The sequence below is a fragment of the Neolamprologus brichardi genome, chromosome 9 (assembly GCF_056152115.1).
Source record: "Neolamprologus brichardi isolate AB-2024 chromosome 9, ASM5615211v1, whole genome shotgun sequence".
NCBI classification, from domain to species: Eukaryota; Metazoa; Chordata; class Actinopteri; order Cichliformes; family Cichlidae; genus Neolamprologus; species Neolamprologus brichardi.
The window spans coordinates 2,415,231-2,434,432 of NC_142112.1; the positions used below are offsets into that span (position 1 = coordinate 2,415,231).

At 38.5% G+C, this 19,202-nt stretch overlaps 3 protein-coding genes across 4 annotated transcripts; 2 read left to right on the plus strand and 1 right to left on the minus strand.

The window, feature by feature from the left end:
- Positions 1-257: 257 nt before the first annotated feature.
- LOC102783572 (uncharacterized) lies at positions 258-4,883 on the minus strand. 2 transcript variants are annotated; one of them, XM_087845547.1, is made up of 9 exons: positions 4,807-4,883; positions 3,129-3,179; positions 2,733-2,851; positions 2,244-2,636; positions 1,946-2,165; positions 1,607-1,818; positions 1,343-1,490; positions 1,155-1,264; positions 258-824 (listed from the first exon to the last, which is right to left on the minus strand). In XM_087845547.1, exons 2-9 carry the CDS (start codon positions 3,166-3,168, stop codon positions 513-515), a joined length of 1,554 nt encoding a protein of 517 aa, XP_087701673.1. In that variant the 5' UTR covers positions 3,169-3,179; positions 4,807-4,883; the 3' UTR covers positions 258-512. The 2 variants fall into 2 exon arrangements, with proteins under 2 accessions (XP_087701673.1, XP_087701672.1); XM_087845546.1 differs by having other exon boundaries at positions 1,155-1,490.
- Positions 4,884-5,411: 528 nt separating this feature from the next.
- On the plus strand, positions 5,412-9,623 carry LOC148101090 (uncharacterized). The gene is made up of 5 exons (XM_087845724.1): positions 5,412-5,439; positions 5,618-5,646; positions 6,244-6,324; positions 6,929-7,922; positions 9,565-9,623. The coding sequence occupies exons 1-5, from the start codon at positions 5,412-5,414 to the stop codon at positions 9,621-9,623; spliced, it is 1,191 nt and encodes a 396-aa protein (XP_087701850.1).
- A 653-nt stretch (positions 9,624-10,276) lies between these two features.
- LOC148101091 (uncharacterized) lies at positions 10,277-15,660 on the plus strand. Its single transcript, XM_087845726.1, has 4 exons — positions 10,277-10,493; positions 10,699-10,786; positions 10,871-11,151; positions 15,590-15,660. Exons 1-4 carry the CDS (start codon positions 10,277-10,279, stop codon positions 15,658-15,660), a joined length of 657 nt encoding a protein of 218 aa, XP_087701852.1.
- Positions 15,661-19,202: the final 3,542 nt, after the last annotated feature.

Below are 19,202 nucleotides of genomic sequence, written 5' to 3' on the forward strand. Positions count from 1 at the left end.
AAGAAATTAAATCTGAAAATAGGCATGAAACACTTATTCTAACAAACAAATCAGGGCAAATAATCTAAAAACAAGTACATTAAATCATTTTAAAGAGATCTCTTGTTTTTAAATTTAGCTAAACACTACTTTAAGATTATATTGCTGATTAAGGACAAAACAAAACTGAAACAGAGCAAAAGTGTCCATCTTTATTTGTCCACTTTAACAATAACCTGCAGATAATAAAGACACAATTGAACAGTACAGGTCCAACATTATGAGTTTGTTTAAGTGGTTTCAACATTTCAACAGCCTTAGGGGTTTTGCCATTGCCATTAAAATTGACGAGTGACATAGGAAGACCACAAAGATTCAAATTTCTTCCAAATGACACCAAATACCACAAAACTTGTCTGGGTGAGTAAATGAACATTTTCCATTTTAGAAATAAGACCCAGATTGGAAAAACAAAGAACAAAACAGACCTTTTCCTTTAAGTGCCTTCTCATAATTTATCTGAAATTTACACACTACTTTTCAATAAATGCATGCCATTCTGCCAGGGCTTTTCTGTAAGATGATGTAGTGTCACGCTCATGAATGGCATCCTGGAGAACTTCTGTCTGAATGACAGACAGCAGGGTTGCCACGCATTTGGGGTAAGTCAGATGGAGTGCATAAAAGTATGCCATCACATATATCATAGCCTCACCAAGTTTTTCTTTGTCAAATGTTGTAACTGGTAAATTACCAACAGCAATGACACACTTGCAGCCATCGAACATCACTACTGGACATGACAAGCTTCGTTTCTGGAGGACAGCATCTGGATCTTCTGTAGGCTGCAAGACACAAAAGACATGACAACATCTTATGTTAATTGTATGTTTTTTTGCTGGGATTTGGTCATAACGTTGGAGGCGTCATTATCTTGTTCTTTGTTGGTTACACACATTTTATAGTAGTTTTGACTTATGGTTTATCAGTGTCAAGCGACTCCTTATGTGACCACACTCGTGTACATTAAATACGTTATAAATTAATGAAAACAATAAATTATAGATTTAAGTCTTTCGGCTGAAACCGAAAAAGAATTTGAGTCATGTTTGACCGAAATATTTCGTTTGCCAAATTTTCTGTAGATCTTTATAAGCAAATTTTACAAAACTTACCTTCAGGACATGTAGAAATGCTTCAGAAGCATTCCCCATCTTTTTTGGTGGATGGGCAGGTGTGGGAAAGAGCGTTGGAAGAGCCTTCATCAGTGCAAGGTGGGCTTCAGCTGGACAAAGCAAAAACAAACCTTCATAAACATACATTTTAAAGGATGAGAACTTTGTATTCAAATTGTAAAACTTACTTTTGTCCATGGTCATTGGTGGATTCATTGCCTTCTTTGACACACCGTAGAACTCTACCCTGGAGCAGAATTCTTCCCATCTCAGTTTTATTTGACTGATGAACTTGTTGTTGTGGGGATCCAAAATTCTGCGAAGCTCACCCAACGCCTACAATAGGTTTAAAAAAAAAAATAAGTAAACAAATAAAATCAAAATAACTTTACTACCACACCAAATATATATGAAATTAAAGTGATTGTTGATTAACTCTTCCAAAAACTTACATGATGCAATTCTTTAAAGCATGGATATGCATCCAAGATGAGGTGAGCTCTGTTCTCCTCTTTCATGGTGTCTGAGTCAATGAAGGATCTTCTGGCTTCAAACTCGAGGTCTAATAGCTGGGACACATCTTCTTGGTTTGGTTTTGCCTTCTTGCACATTTCTTGTAATGTTTTGTAATGTCTTGCTTGTATTTGCCGACTATCCTTGTCAGCTAAGATAGAGACAAGTACAAGAGCATTTTGGTTTTTCATTGTTACTGAAGTAGACTTCCACAAAACATTAGCTACTGCTGGCTGTGTGTTGATAACCATTTTACAAAATTACATGTATGTACTCACATGAAGTGGAGGCATCGTCAGAATTTCTGACAGGTGACAACAGAGTAGATGCACCACTGGAAGAACTGTGATCAGCATCTTCATCATCAGCTTCTTCATCCCTTGGGAAGAGGTCAGTGAGCCTTCTCTTGGGCCGTCCCCTCTCCGGTGTTGGTCCTTGCCTTTTTACTGGGGTTTTCATATTTTGCAGCCTTTTTTGTAACTTGGCATTAATGCTCTCCTGGTGAAAAATACATATATATCATGTCCCCTGAACAAAACAAAATGATTTATGTATGAAACAAATACAAGAACTTACGTGTTTTACGCTTGCATCATTATCCTGCAGCATAGGATAATATTCCACAACTTTTTTAGCCATTGCAGTGATTTCGGTCTTAGAAGGGTATCGCTCCATTTGGCCTTGGCTTGCTCTCAAAAGGGACACCATACTTGTGATTGTATTTCTCACCAATCTGCATCTCAGTTCTTTTGACATGACGCATTCCTGTTCCCTGCAGGAGCGGGCCAACTCCAGGTAACTCTTTCGGCATTGCTCCAACTCACTGTCGGTGTACACAACATATTCCGGAGGACTGGGGAGCTGCAAGATTTTCAGCTGGCTTACATTAGCATCAGCAGTTGGAGGGTAAGTTGCAACTACCCTGGGTGAAGAAGTTGTTTCAGGTTTCTGTAGTAAAGGATGGTCTTCCTGGTTTAGGGTGAGAAAATAAAAATGTCAAGTACTGCTAAAATAAAAGCATACTTTCTGGAGATTAGTTGACCTAATTATTTTTTTACATAATACCTCAGGATGAATTATTGACCAAACATGTTTTCTTCTGAGAAAGTGCTCAGGCCCAGAAAAAAGGTCCCTTAGATCATCACGGGTCAATGTTAAAAGCATGCGCTCGTCAATGCTTGCAGCTAACAAAAAGACAAACACCAGTTAAACTGTGCAAGCACATAACTGCACAAACAAAACTGTTATATATATATATATATATATATATATATATATATATATATATATATATATATATATATATATATATATATATACACACATATACATACATACACACACACACACATACATATACACACATATACATATATACACACACACATATATACACACACACACACACATATATATACATATACACACACACACACACACAAATATATTATCAAATATAACCTTTAAGGACAGATACTGTTACATCATCCAGCTTCTCCATTGCTCAGTCACCTGCAAGACAAATGTTTACAATTAGTGTTATGTTAAAAAAATTTGAAAAGTTGAATCTTAATGGAGTCCAATGAGAATCAAATTGATTCACGTCAAAGAATCGTTTTGATTGTTCAACATTTTTACCCTTTTTAAAGCTATAATAGAAAAGAAATGTCCAGACAGCCAGGCTGAGTTCTGAAAGGGTTATACAATATTGCCCGGTGAACTTTTACTCACCCAGATTTGTGTCATTGAATTTCATCAATAAGATTATGCTGACTAGGGCTGCCACAAACGATTATTTTTGCGATTAGTCGACTAATCAGATCATGCATCCATTGGACGTAAAATGTACAGCTTATTGCACCAGCAGCATCTGCTCTTATATAACGATCATTAGCTTACAGCTTTAAGTATTTAAGGTATGTGCTAACTAAAAATAAAGACAAGATGATAGTTTATTACATTTTAAAGAAATTTGCAGATTGCTCATTGCTATCTAAAATATAACAGGACACCAGAGTATATTCTCGAGCATCTCACACTTCTGATAATCAGCTGTTTGCTTGACGTTTATTCAGCTTTGTAAAAACTATAACTTTAATCTCAGCCAAACCAATTTACTCAGGAACAAATAAAATACTGAAAAAGACAACCAATAACATTTTTAAGTTATTTAAGTGACTTATATGTCATGTTTAACCTGAGTAGTGAAAGACGGCTGTGGGTTTGAAAATAGTTTGCCCGGAGTCCGGTGTTCTCATGGGCTCTAGTGAGCGTTAAACCCTGGCTAGCTATCGAGCTAGTGGGTAACAGACGTCTCCGAAAATGTCGGAGCGCTTTTGAAACTATGTGGTGTCTTGATAAACTGTCCAGATATTTGAGGTTTACACAGCTACATTCTCGCCTAAAAATGTGTTAAACGTTTATTTTGTGACCTAGAAAGAATAATAAGAGAAATATTAAAACTAACTAGCTGCTGCCATTTTTGGAAACTGAGCTAGGCCGCGCTATGAATTCTGGGACACAGCTTCTTCTTCTTCTTCGGGGTTTAACGGCAGCTGGCATCCTTGTACATGCAGTGCTGCCATCTTCTGTTTCAATTTTGAATCGATACACAGCGCTACTTTTTTTTTTTACCAACCAGCCTGATTCCTGAATAAAACTGTTTTGAGCACACTTTAATAAATACAATTAATATCAAAATATTAATTTAAACCCACACCTTGTGAGGGAATTCAAGCAGCTAGTAAATCAGTCAAAGACAATTGGAAAACCCTGAATGTGGCTAATTAGCTCTCTTGCTAATTGAAAGAAATTCTCAGTGTGCCTACCTTACCACTAAGTTAATACAAACGGCTAACATTGCCTCTTATAAATAGCATAGCTAGGAATTCTCGCAACATTACAGTAGATACTTCACTAAATGTTCTCTGAACCACATGCGAGGGCTGCTAAGCTAATGCTAGCATCCGTTAGCATGCTACATTACTCCTGCGAGGGCTGCTAAGCTAATGCTAGCATCCGTTAGCATGCTACATTACTCCTTCCCGCGCTCAAATTAAATTTATTATTCTGTCCGCTTGATTATAAAACAGTGATTAGACTACACACTACTTACATTTGAAAAATTAAAATTGCTTACCTCTCTTTCTTGACGAAGTTTTCTCTTACAGTTTTTCTTTCAACGCTCGGTTGCAGTAGATTCCCGTGACTCCAAATTCAAACAGCGTTAGGTAACAACTAACATGGAACATGAAGGGGGTGGACGTCTCAATTTTTGCTTCGATATACAATTTAGTGGTTTGTATGTTCATAAAACACAGCCAGTATGATAGGTAAATTTCTTCTTCATTGATTTAAAATAAACTCTTATAGGTGTTATTTCATTTGACCTTACTTGTGACTATTTTTTGTTTTTACAGCTACAGTTTGTAATACCCCCTCCCCCCATAAACTTGGTATTTCCCAAACTAGCGCGGCAACAGCTCCACACGGCAACATATTTTCTGCTTGACTTTAGTCTAATACAATGGCCTGTTGGAGGTGTGTGATTTGCTTCGTCTTTGTGGCGTTAACATTGAAGTCTCTCTTAAGTCACATTAATACTGCACACAGTCGCAGCCCAGATTTCCGTGTCATTTGTGGAGTCGATGGATGCGCGGAGGATTACCGCGTTTTCAACTCGTTTTACCACCATCTCAGACGCACACATCCACAATACTTCGCCACTGGGAACCCCCCTACAGGATGGCTGACAGCTTCATCCGATGCAAATGTATTAGGAGGCGAAAATTTTGGTACAGCCATTTTTGCCGACTATACTGCCGAATCCAGACAAACTGTTAGCAATGGCAATGGCACTGAAGTAGAGCCACCACCACTAGTCCCAGTCACATCGGAGGTGTTGGAGGAGGAGCGACAGGAAAGTCAGAACGTGATGGAGTAAGACGCAGCTGAGCTTCAAACACCTCGTCAGAATCAGGTACTTTATGTGTTTCTGTGTATACGCGCGCACATTTTTAAATGTATGTGTGTTGTTTAACCTTAACCAAGCACAGTTACCCCCAATTTAGCTTTAGTAAAACTGCAGTAAAGCCTAACTAGAGAAAATGTACTCAGTTCAAGTGAAGGTTATAGTTTTAAAGTTATGTGTTTTCTAAGATAAACTACTTGATTAGAATATTTTAATAGGTATGAAGGCCAGTGCTGAATTTCAAATGCATGAATCTGCTGAAATTCAGGCTTGCACAACAATGTAGGCTTAGTTACCATACTTCAACATAATAAATAAACTCATTATTTACCAGTGTTGTGTACCTGCCTTGTTGTTAGATGCTCCATGAACCAATCAGCTTTCAAATTTTTCTTTCAGTTAACTTCAGAGTAGATTCCATAAAGATTGGTTAAGTTTCATTAAATAACTCTTAAATTGTTCATAACATTTGCAGCTTCATTAGCTATCCATTGTAGTAGGACAGTTTGGAATATTTCTTTGTTTTGTTTTGCATCTGGTGGAATTTGAAACACATTCTGAGTGAGACATTTTTCTTACACAATTCTTTTTCTTTTTGTCCTGTAGGGTAAAAAAGAAACTGTTGATCTTGCCAGATGTGCAGCTGCATTTGCTATTGGTGTGCGGGAGCAATGCCATCTATCACAGGTAGTGCTTCATCTGATATTATGGGGGTGTCATTGTTAACTTGTTAATAAGTCTGGTTCACTGTAAGGCTGCAACTAATGATTTTTTTTCATAATCTGTCCACTATCTTTGCAATTAATTGATTGTTTTTTTATCACTGGTTTTATTCAGCTATTACTTTCACCTATATAAGTTATTAAGAACAAATGTACATTACAAAGAAGTTAAGCACAAGAGTTGTGCAGTTCACTGCAATGTATGAAACTGTGCACACTCAACAGTTTAAAATAGGCTTAACAGTGTAAAATATGTTCACTTTTAGGCATAAAAGACAAATGAAGTAGAATTACATTAAAAAAAATAAATGAGGTAATCATTTGTTCCCTTTTTCTGTTGTAACCTTTCATGCTCCTCCATCTTGCTCGCTGCAATGTGTTTGTGCCTCGTGAGTCATGCAAAACAATGCCAATTATTGGCTGATTTCTTCTTCTACTGCTCCCCTGGTAAATTACAACATTCAGTGGCTCATTAATTTGAGCAAAAGAAATAGAGTTGCATTTTGCTTCTTATATATTTACTGTTTACATGTTCATGTTTCTGATGTGTTTTTTTTTTCCCCCATCAGAGGAGTGTCAACAACATTGTCCTTGGTGTCCAACAGTATCAAACAGCTCTTCTGACGTCCTTGAGGGGAAAAATAAAGACCATCCTTGAAAGGCAACCTGACAGCAATGGACCTTTACAACAAGAAGTTCTTTCAACACTGGACAACTTTCAGGATCCCTTTCCCATATGTGCAGCTTCAAACCTACAGGACCGTGTAACACAGATGCATTTCAACCCTGTCACACCTGAGGAGATCATCATTTCCAAGTATGCCTGTAGAGTTAAAAAGGGAGAATCGAGAGTTCTTGCAATCAAAAACAAGTCTTTCTACTACGTTCCTTTGGTTGAAAGTTTGAAACAGCTATTATCCAATTCAAGACTATTTGACATGCTCAGTGCTGGACCTCAGAGTTGCCCCAACGCCAGTTTTTTGTATGACATTAATGATGGAATTATTTTCAAAACCCACTCACTGTTTTCAAAGAAGAACTCTGCTTTACAACTGATACTCTATTCTGATGAGATAGAAATCTGTAACCCCCTAGGGTCACGTGCGAGTGTAAATAAACTACTAATGTTTTATTACACCTTAGGCAACATAGACCCTAAGTTTAGATCAAAGTTGGCTTCCATCAGACTTCTCGCAATCGCAAAGTCTAGGGACATAGATGAGTGTGGGGTAGATATAATACTACGGAGAATCAATGAGGACTTGAAGTTACTGTACGATGGTGTTATGATTAACACTGTCAATGGGGAATTTTATTTAAATGGAGCAGCTGTTGCTGTGTGTGGAGACACTCTGGCCCAGCATGAGCTTGCAGGATTTAAGGAAGGAGTTGGTTTTGCGTATAGCAAATGTCGTCATTGTGAGTGTACTTTTGATGAAATGCAAGAAAATTTCAATGAACATAGTTTCACCAGACGGACATTGGACGGACACATTAGGCAGTGCATTGAAATAGAAAGGGCAACTACTGAATTTTTGAAATCCTCGCTCAAAATGACTTTTGGCATAAATAGACAAAGCAAATTAGTTGATTTCCCAGGTTTTAATCTCATAGAGCAGATGCCACAGGATATTATGCATGTAATTCTTGAAGGAGTGGCACCAATGGAAATTAAGTGTGTGTTGAAATACCTTGTTTTATCTGGAAATTTGGAATTGGACTGGTTTAATTCTGCCATGCAGAATTTTCCTTTTTCATCAGTGGACATACGTGACAAGCCTTCACCAATTAGTATTGCTACTTTAGCTTCAAGTGACAACAGACTCAAACAATCCTCTGGACAAATGCTTATATTGATCAAGATTTTGCCATTCTTATTGTACAGTGTTGTAGAGAAAAATCCCTTTATCCAGTTTATTTTGGATTTAATTGAAATTGTTAAAATACTTTTTGCCCCAGTTGTGTCTTTACAAACTGTTTCCGAAATAAAAAAAATGACAGAAGATCATCTTAAACAATTCAGGCAACTATTCCCAGAAAAAAATGTAATCCCAAAGAAACATTACATGCTGCATCTTCCCTCTCAGATTATTGCCCTGGGACCTGTAATACGTCATATGTGCATGAGATTTGAGTCTAAACACAGTTTTTTTAAACAATGGTCATCCAAATTAAACTTTAAGAATGTGTGCAAGTCTCTTGTAAACCACAATCAGCTGCTGGAGTGTTGTCAAAGTGAAGCAGGAACTGAGCATCCGATATTTGTAAATGAGAAAGAACTAGGTCCTGTATCAGAGGTTGCTAATATGGAGCATTTGCAGTCAAAGGTTGTAGATTTTTTGGGGATTGAAGATGCTATACATCATGCCGTTAGAGTAAAGTGGCTTATTTTACATGGAAACAAATACATTTGTGACAGGTCTCCTATACTCATTTCAGCAAATGGTTTAAACCCTATCTTTGGACTTGTAAAAAACATTTTTATTGTTAATAGTGTACTTTATTATTTTGAATACCAGGTGTATGAAACCTTGGGTTTCAACAAAGACTTTCTTGCCTATGAAATTGCAATTCCCAACCTTGCCCAAGCAACTGAACTGACTGATGTTGAAAACCTACTTGATTTTACGTCATATTACCCAGTCAATTTCAGAAACAGTGTCTATGTTATGACAAAATATAACCTTGAAGATGTCCTTGCTTTAAAAACCTGAAATAAATACCTTCCAATGAGTGACTTTCTTATTTCAAGGAAAAAGTTGAATGTTTCTTATTTTGAGATAATTTTTTGTTTTACACTCTATCTAAAAGCTATTTTTGCTTGAAATAAATGTAAAATGGTTCATTTTTAGATATACAGACTAAAAAAGAAAAAAAAGGTAATATATACTTGAAACAAGTCTAATCATCTAACACATGAGACCGGAAACTAGCTTGTAATGTTTAAAACAAGATGGACAAGATAATCTGGCTAAATTTAAGACAATAAATCTTGTAAAGCTACAAGGAATTTGCAGTGTACTTCTACTCTGTCTGCCATTTCTGATCAACATCAATAAAACAGTGTAGGCAAAGTCTGCCACACACATTTTCCAGAAAGCCACGGTCCCTAATGGAGTACAGACAATGGAAAGCTACAGAAGTAAGATAATTTTTGTTGTATACTGGACCAGTTGTGCTTTTCCAGAAACTGTGCAATCCACAGTACAAGAACTTCCTGGTTTTGTCATCTGCTATGAGGATCCTTTTGTCTCCTTTGTGTAAAGAGTACTGTTATTATGCAAAACATTTATTAAGATGCTTTGTTGCCAACTTTGCTAAGATTTATGGGACTAAATTCTTAGTTAACAATACACACAGTCTTTTGCACCTAGCAGATGATGCTACAAAGTATGGCCCTCTGGATTTGGTTTCATGTTTTCCATTTGAGAATTATTTGGGAAGACCACAGGATCCTGTACAGCAAATTGTCAGACGAGTTTGTGAAAAGCAATTGTATCCTCACAGGTCTTGCAAAATGCCAGAGGGTCAACTCACGCAGCCACATACATCTGGACCTATGATGACTGAATTTTTGGTCCATCATTCTTTTCAGTACAAGATGTACTGACATGGAAATCAAATAATCTCCACCTCCAATGGAAGAAATTGTTTTGATCTTGAAGGCAAAGTTGCAGTTGTTGCTGTTCATCGGAGAAATACATGTTTTGTATGAACTGTTTGAGACTGGAACAGCGTTTTTTAACTACCCTATTGATTCAACATCTCTGGGTGTACATTTGCTGTCAAAACTTTCAGGTCATCTTGCTAGTGCTCCTGTAACTAAATTTACAAAACCAATTATTTTGTTACCTTTTCGTAACGCATTTGTAGCTTTGCCTCAGCTACACAGCATGTAACTTAATGGTGTTTACAGGATGTCTTCATTCAGTGTGGTCGAGTTTGTGGATGAAGTTGACTCTGATGGCTGTAAGAAGGTAGACATCGTTCCATCAGAGTGGTTCCATGACGCAGAGAGAAAATTATGCTGGTGGCCTCCTGCCTCATTGGTGAATGTAACAAAGGCTGTAAAGGAAGGAACACCACCAACCAGCAACTGGATACTCTGCAATGTCCGTGTCATGGGAAATGCAGGTAAGTTTGACTTTATTTGTACTCTACATCTGTATTTCCTTTTCTTTAAAAGTTTATACATGAACATTTTTTTTACTTGGAGGCTTTTGTAAATGTATGGCCCTGTATTACTGGAAACCATTTTTTCATTGTTATTGTTTTTGCAGATTTATTTCTTCTTCACATTGTATCTTACATGTGGTATTCTGTACAATTTATGTTATAGCAACTTGTGCAAATGCCAGGGCAAAGTTGCATCAAGCAGAGTATTCATCAGACTTGACGGACAATGAGAATGGCATAAGAAAAAGAAAGCAAGTGGTACTAGCATACAAACAAGATGAAGTTTATTTCCTTCTGAAACAGTGTCATAAATGTTCTGTGCTTAACCTTTCTAGGCCAAGTGTTAAACTGATGAAGAATCAACTGAGCAGCCACACTGAATCAAGTGAGCCTTCTGATTCAGATGAAGAACTTCCACCCACGCCTCCAGAACAACTCCTTAAGCGACCCTCTGGAAAAAACAATAGGGCAGTCGCCAGCCCCGCTGCCCGGAGCGTCGCCAACCCGGCTGCTCGGAGCGTCGCCAGCCCCGCTGCCCGGAGCGTCGCCAACCCGGCTGCTCGGAGCGTCGCCAACCCGGCTGCTCGGAGCGTCGCCAGCCCCGCTGCCCGGAGATGTTACTTTTATACCAGATGTTTACCTTCCAGAAAGTTACATTTTTTTTATTCTAATGAAGCATTTGATTCTGATTTTGATAACGGATAGATTTCTTATTTTTGTTCTGCTATGATAGTTTATACAAATTTTGGCCAGTTCCTATTTATTTTAACCCTTTAGCCCCCAACCCGTCGCCGGTGACAGGTTTTTCCAACCCGTCTCTTCCAAGCAGAGCTCTACCAACACGCCTGGACTTATTTAGAAGAAAAGAGATGCCCAAAAACAAACCACAGGGGCAAAGGTCACAAAATAGTTTTCGTTCTGTTTTACAGTTAATAATTCAAATTGCCTATTCTAAATCTTTTATTCATGTACATTCTGAGTGCCTTTTTCAGTTAAAAAACGGTAAAATTTCAAGTTCAGTATACAGTAGAGGAAAAAACTACCAGATGTGGAAAGTAGAAGTAATCCTGAACAAAGGGATAAAAGCACACACACTCACAGCTGATTTTATGACACTTTTACAGCTAAAACAACAAAATAATTCCAGGTGCTTAACATCATGAGTAAATGATAAAGGGGTAAGGAATAGGGGTGGGTTTGGATTATCGATTTATCAATTAAAACCTATTTTAGTTTGGAGAAAGTAAATGAGAGCAGGCACATGCATTCTGCACAAAGATGTGAACACAAAGGGCGGACCTGCCGACGGATCAGAATCAGTGAGATGTGGCCTTTCTCAGCCGATGGCACTTTGTGTTTTTATTAGATTCTGAAGCTGCAGTTTTTATCTCTCTCCAAACAATATTGACTGAACCAGCAGCAAAAGAAGATCCAAACTACACTGAAAATTTCGCTTCACGTGAACATCGTCATGAATTCCCTCTTACTTTTGCTGTTTTGGTTTTCCACCACGGTAAAATCACACTTCACGCAGAGCTCTCTCTCTCTCTCTCACTCTCTCTCAGTGTACTTCAAGAACAGTTTCCGGTCCAAAAATCTGTTTTCTGCATTTACAGCGCTGTCATTTTTTTTCCCTTTCACTTACGAAGAGAAAGTCTTCCTGCCTTTTAATAGGCCTGCTGAACAAATTTAAATGTTTTAAAATTATGCAAAACGCTTAGCTGTGTCTCTAATAAAACCTCTGTAACTTTACCTGATGCTGCTGACGTGAAGAGGAGCAATGTTCATATGTTGAATAATGGTTTTCTTTCGTTTTTGATCTACTGCAGAATATTTTTAAGGTCATCTGCTATAAAATCCCAGGCCAGAAAATCGGCCTCATGTTTTTCTGTGTTTTATCCTCAGTTACTTTGATACAAAAGCATCTGCTGTGATGCTCACACCTTTGATAAAGTCTCGCAAGTGTCAGCTTTTTTTTTATAGATATAAAAATATGGAAATGTACTGATATGTGATCAGACAATGTCCCTTGTTAATTGGAATCGAATCGACTCTAGAAATCAGTGACGATACCCAGCCCTATTAAGGAACTTAAATTCAATTTTTAACAGTTTAGCTTGTGTTACTACCATTTTTTTATTCAACACACAATTAACATTAAGTAATATGTAAAGCGTCCATTTATCCTCCATTCCTGGTCCATTATCTAGAGCGAAGTCTGGGCCTAGTAGAGAGGCCCAGACTTCACTCTCTCCAGTCACTTGGTCCTGCTCCTCCAGGGGAATCCCAAAGCATTCCCAGGCCAGCCGAGAAGCATAGTCCCTCTTGCATGTCCTGGGTGTTCCTCTGGGGCTACGTCCACACGTACACGGGTATTTTTGAAAACGGAGATTTTCCGTTTTCGTTTTAAAAAATAATCCCGTCCACACGTAAAGGCAGAAATGAAGGAAACCGCTGCTAGGAACATGCCAAAGCAGCAGGTGGCGATATATTCCTAACCGTGTAGAAATGTTGGCCAATCAGAATTCATAGAAGCCTCGGTGGGAAAAAGTAAACAAAGCTGGGGCATAGAAGCAGAACCGAGTGGTATGTGTGGAGGGACAGTAACTGTGTGTGTATATGTAAGCATTTAAACACTGCAGAGACAATTAACAGTAACAGTATTGTAGAAATTCATTTCACCGAAACAATAACGCGGCACAGTGTGGCGTCAAATAAATGTGCAAACCTTTGACGCTGCATTTTCTGCGTTTTTCTCGTCCACACGTAAATGCAAAAACTGAGTTTTAGAAAATATCCACCCTGGCCGGAGTTTTTAGAAATCTCCGTTTTCAGTGACCGAAAACGCCGTTTACGTGTGAACGAAAGGTGCAAACGCATAGAAAAATTTGCGTTTTCAAAAATACCCGGGTACGTGTGGACGTAGCGTGGGTCTCTTCCTGGTGGGATGTGCCCAAAACACCTCACCGGGGAGGCATCCTACCCAGATGCCAGTATCTAATCTGTCCGTTCCCCTCAGGTTGCCATGGTAGCAGATACAGGGGGAACAAGTGTAGATGATGCTTCAAGAAGGATGATGAAATTCCTCATATCACCTGAGCTTGCCGTGGAGTACAACTTTCTTGGCCGACATGGGAAAAAATAGTTCCGAGATTTGCGCCTCTTTAATGTTGTGTATGGTAAGTTAGCTTCACTTGAGACACTTGAACTTTTTTAATAAAGTGTTTGAAAGTGTAACTGAGATTGGTTATTGTGCCATCATATTTGAGGCAAGAAAGTGAAATAAACATTGTTCTTTGTAAATCATCACCAAAGGAAGTAAGCTAAGGTTAACTTTACTTTGGCTTACCCATTTTTCTAATTCATTTGCAGAGGCACTGAAGAATTCTTTGACAGCAAAAGTCAACCTGCAAGAAGCAGAGAAAGCTCTCTCTAAATGGTTCACTAGAGCTAGAGACAGAGGAGGACTGAGGGCTGCAAGGGGACAAAACAGACTAACTGCTCTGTAAAAAAAGACACCCTGCTGATTCAAGACAAGGTTCTGAGTTTCCCTTCTCATTTTTCCCATGTTGCTACAGTTCCAACTCTCTAAGCAATTTGAATGTAGTTTGACATTTCTAGTTTTTTAAGTTCACACTCCTTGGAATACAGTTACTTAAACCCACAGTTGTTGGACAAAATAAATGTGAAAAAATGTGTTTTGTGTCCCCTCTTGATGTTTCTGTTTGCGGTCAGCTTTAATATATTTGGTGTCTTTGTGTCACAGAAGCCGTATTGGCCGTCTGTTAAATTGGTTTTGTGGCTGTTTTTCTACATGGGACCCGCCCAGTGCCAGAAATTAGCCAATTCAAACAAGAAGTAAGATGCAACTACAGAACCCACTGATAATGCCATTCCAACTTTTAGCTCATGTTTTCCTCGTGTTGTACCCACTAAGAACTTGAAAAATGGGGCCTAGGTGGGTTTCTGTGTACTTTGCCCAGTTGGGGCCCATTTAGGTCCCAAATTTTACCAATATGACACCAAGATGGGTTTATAAAATGGGGCCATTATGGAACCCGCGGACAATCCCACTTAAAACCCACTTTTTAGCCTATGTGGTGCCCACATGGTACCGACAAAAAACTTGATAGATGGGGCCCGAGTGGGTTTCTGTGTACTTTGCCCAGTTGGGGCCCATTTAGGTCCCAAATTTTCCTAACATAACACCTATATGGGCTTTTAACATGGGGCCATTACGGAACCCGCGGACAATTCTATATGGGGCCCATTTTTCAGCCCATTTCCAAACCATATGGGCCCCACATATAAATGTTAGCTGGGTATATATATATATATATATATATATATATATATATATATATATATATATATATATATATCCTGCATAGATCTGGGACAGTGAAATACTTTTGAAAAGCGGGAGCATTATAGGGGTCGGTAATATTTGACCTATTTATTTTTTTGATATACAGCTCGATGTCATGCGAATTAAAGAGAGATGAATACTCCGATGGCTTAAAAGTTTCTGCATTGCAGCTTACAGTGGCGCTGTTCATGTTGCTGCCAAAATGGTCACCTGACAACTGGCAACTAAGTGGGGTCCGGAGCTTATTTTGCTTCCTACAACTGGTCCGTCGGGTTATTGTCTCCCCAGAAACACTTCTGGTGTGTTTTTTCTATTTGTTGTTCTTTTTTTCTATTTCCGTTGTGTTTTGTGTGCTTTTGCAGTGTTTTTCGAATTGCTGGTGTTTTCTGAAGTTGCAGTCCGTTTGGCCTCTCGGGGCCACCGTAGATATCGGATTACTTGTCACAGTGTCAGGTAGGTACATGTGAACTGATTTAACTGGGCCATTTGTTTCTTCTGCGGTCCTTTGTATGACATCACTATATTCGTTAATACATATATTTAAAAAAACATAGAGAATGAACTGTGTACTGAGCAGATATACTGTGAGAGCGGTGTAACGTGATATACTCTCACTGCTGATCCAGTTGCATTGGCTCCCCATAAAATTCAGAATCCACTTTAAGATTTTGACTTTGACATTCAGGGCTCTGCATGGACAAGCACCAACCTATATCAGAGATCTTTTACATCCTTACAACCCCAGCAGGTCCCTGAGTTCATGTGATCAGGGCTTGCTGGTTGTCCATCATACAAGGCTGAAAACGAAAGGCGATAGGGTGTTTGTAACTGTGGCCCCCAGACTCTGGAAGTCCCTTCCTTGGTGGTTTCATTTAAAAAAACAGCTAAAAACTCATCTTTTTAAACTTGCTTTTGGTTGGTTTTTGGTTTTATGTTTTAGCTTTTATGTGAAGCCAATGTGATTTTTGGGGCTATGTGCAGTGTAGTGCGTGCTGCAGGGAGAATGGACTGCCATACCCGTTATGTGTCTGTGAGCGAGGGAGGGAGAAAAAGGAAAAGTACGAGCTGTCATCGAGCAGAAACGGGAGCTGGAAGCATGTAAATATAATAATAACCACTGCAGCCAAGAAGAGAGCCTGACGAGCCCAGCTGTAAGTAAGCTATTAAGACTCGACTGTACACCGTGTTCCTGTTTTCCTCTGAAACAATAAGCTCTGTTGGAGCAGCCTTTCAACGCCTCTCTCTGTCTCTGCTAGCAAAGTTGACCCAGACAACAAAGTAAAGCTAGTTTTCAGCTACACGACACGAACCCACCGTATTAGCCAGAGGTCCCTTTACTACGGTTCGGAGCCGCGGACCTGTTTTATATACACGTGGAATAGTTTTCTATACGAGATCGCTGCAAAAAGTGCAGCCTTACCTAATGTTCACCTACTGTTACTCATTTATATTAAGATTTAAACATCTAGTTGGTGTTGGTGTGGAGAGTAACCTTCAGTAATAAATCACAGCAATAGTACATTCATGTAGTTGTAAACAGCATGATAATATATTAAGTAATCCAAAGTATTCAGAATACGTTACTCTCATTGAGTAACGTAACGGAATACGTTACAGAATACATTTTGGGGCATGTAATCTGTAATGGAATACATTTTAAAAGTAACCTTCCCAACACTGCCTGTATGTGTGTATATACCTATAGATGTATATATATGCGTACATACATATACAGTGGTCCCTCGCTATAACGCGGTTCACTTTTCACGGACTCGCTGCGGATTTTTTTTGTTCAATTTTCCATCCTTTTTTTTTTTTAACAGCACATTGTGTTCTGCGTCCTGATTGGCTGTAGACCATTGTCAATCAATCCCATGCCGTGTCTCCTGTACAGTACAGTTCAGCTTGTCAAATTTACATAAATCTTCATCGCTGGCAGTGTGACTCTGAAGTGCTGTACTGTATGTTTGTAAGTTTTCTCCCCAACAAACACAAAAATGTCGACAAAACGTTTTGCACTGTCAAAGGCAACCAATCATTCTATAATACTGAACTTATTTTTCTACGAAGGTTTGAACTTTGAGAGTTTAAACGAGAGAAAAGTGTGAAAATGTTCGTGCCTGTCTGAGAAAAGTGTATAAAGTGTGTAGTGAGGGGTTTTACAGCTTTAAAACATCTATAATAATTGTAAAAAATAAAGTTGGCTACTTCCCTGATTTCACCTATTTCACCTAAACAATGTACATTTATGAGTCTAGCATTAAAGTTTTCTATTAAACACCTGAAAAAACGACTAACTGTACTTTCCTCTCTGATGGAGAGATGAGAAACAGGTGTGATGGCTAATCTCAGAAGACTCAGGAGCTCTGTCAGGAACAGTGGGCTCACTACTCCACCTAAAGGACAGAAAGAAGGAAAAAGAGCCAGACTGCCAGGATCACGTTAATCTGATGATCTTTCATTCACGTTTGACTATTTAATGTGTTAACTTTTTATTGTGACTGTTAGTTCATGGACACAACAGAAGTCTGTTAATTATTCGAGCTTGAAATCTAGTGAATATTGACTGATTCCTTATTTTGCTGGGTTTGTAAATTAAATTACATTTGCAAGGGAATAATATGTGTAATAACAATCTTATCAAAGGTTGGCTGAACCATATTTTCTGTGGTTGGCTCACACAAAGAGAGGTAGCTTTCATCGTTAATGGTGCAGATGGAGTCAAGATGCAGGACTCGGATAAGCGACTGTGTGTTTATTCACAGGACCCAGCTCAGCAGTTACACATAACAGAGGGAGACAAGAGACAATATGAAGAAGAGAGACAGATACAACTGGCTGAGGACTACGGCTGTAAGTATACATCCAAAGTAGTGAAATATGTGCATATATGTAAGAATTAAACCGTTTCATTAATGGTACAATAGAAAGTGTTTAAAGCAAACATAATGCATTAAAATACATTTAAGAATAAACTGTAATTGCTGTGTTAACAAGACAAACGTATTTGTTAAGGAGATCAGTATGAAGGTGCATCCTTTAATCTTTTTACACTATAAAGTGAAGACGGGACTTTTGTCATCACAAACAGTTGTCCCAGCAAAGCACGTGTGAGATGACTTCACAACACAGAAATTTCACATTTCTTTTTGTTTTAATTCAGTGTTTATGCAGCAACAGGTGACGCTAAACTGGAAAAACCTTGCCTGTACTTTCTGCACATTCACAGGTTTGTGAAAAAAACAAACATACAACTTGCATTACATTTCAGAGTTTACTCTAAGTGATGTTTTTGTCACGGTCTGCGTACACAAGTGAGTAGACAGGAGTGGAGTTAACAGAAAGCGAGCCTTTATTATGGCTGAAGACAAAGTGTACAAACAAAGCAGGGATAGCGTGACTAAACTAGACTATAACTAAACTGGGAAAACTAATACTGTGACAAACTAAGAAGACTCAGAGACTATGATGAGCACTGCAAAGACTGACCGTGAAAACATGGAGGTGAGAACACAGACGACACTGAACACAGCAAGACTGAGGACTAAATACACACATGAGGTGATCGGGGGAAGTGGAGACACATGAGGACACAGCTGACTAGAATGAAACATAATGACAGCACAGGGGAGAGTAAACCTAAATGCAGTGAACAAAGACCACCAGACTCTTTCAAAATAAAACAGGAAACCAGAGACATGAAGATACATCATGATGTGAACTTAACCACACAGACATGAAACATGACAGGTAGACGCACAAATCAGGGAGACTGAGTACAGGGGGAGGTGACAGAAACAAGAAATGAAGGACTAAATAGCCACCTAGAAATTAACTGGATCAAACATGGATACAAAAATACATAAAACTCAAACACTGGGTCACACGACCCAGCCCATGACAGTTTTGGTGAAAACTTGGCAAAAATATATTTTGTTGCTCTGATTCTAAGCTTCTGTTGGCTTCACTTTTTGAAGTTGAGCTGCTGAATAGTAAATCACATTTTCGTAGATATTAAGGAACTTTTTAAAATAGATATAATTGAATTCAAAGTTAAAAATGCTGTTTCCTAATAGTGCACTTGTGAAACTGAATTGCATCCATGCAGTAGTATATCCAACAGTGAAGCAATGTGAAGGTGGAAGAAGCTGAACGTCTGCCTGCATGACTGAACATGGCCTGTGAGTCTCCATAGTCTTATATTAGCAAATAAGAATACATAATCATTATATGTAATATCATCTCAACTCCCACATTACTTTTTAATAACACTGCCTTGCTATTACAAACACAATACC

Excerpts from the sequence above, each read along its gene's own strand:
- LOC102783572 (XM_087845546.1), bottom strand. The coding sequence starts at position 3,168 with ATGGAGAAGCTGGATGATGTAACAGTATCTGTCCTTAAAG. Across the intron at positions 2,166-2,243 it reads ATGATGCAAGCGTAAAACAC|GAGAGCATTAATGCCAAGTT; the intron begins GTAAGTTCTTGT and ends ATTTTTCACCAG. Across the intron at positions 1,491-1,606 it reads GCTTTAAAGAATTGCATCAT|GCGTTGGGTGAGCTTCGCAG; the intron begins GTAAGTTTTTGG and ends AACCTATTGTAG.
- LOC148101090 (XM_087845724.1), top strand. The coding sequence starts at position 5,412 with ATGGCTGACAGCTTCATCCGATGCAAAT. Across the intron at positions 5,647-6,243 it reads AAACACCTCGTCAGAATCAG|GGTAAAAAAGAAACTGTTGA; the intron begins GTACTTTATGTG and ends TTTGTCCTGTAG. Across the intron at positions 6,325-6,928 it reads AGCAATGCCATCTATCACAG|AGGAGTGTCAACAACATTGT; the intron begins GTAGTGCTTCAT and ends TTCCCCCATCAG.
- LOC148101091 (XM_087845726.1), top strand. The coding sequence starts at position 10,277 with ATGTCTTCATTCAGTGTGGTCGAGTTTGTGGATGAAGTTGACTCTGAT. Across the intron at positions 10,494-10,698 it reads CCGTGTCATGGGAAATGCAG|CAACTTGTGCAAATGCCAGG; the intron begins GTAAGTTTGACT and ends TTTATGTTATAG. Across the intron at positions 10,787-10,870 it reads AATGGCATAAGAAAAAGAAA|GCCAAGTGTTAAACTGATGA; the intron begins GCAAGTGGTACT and ends TAACCTTTCTAG.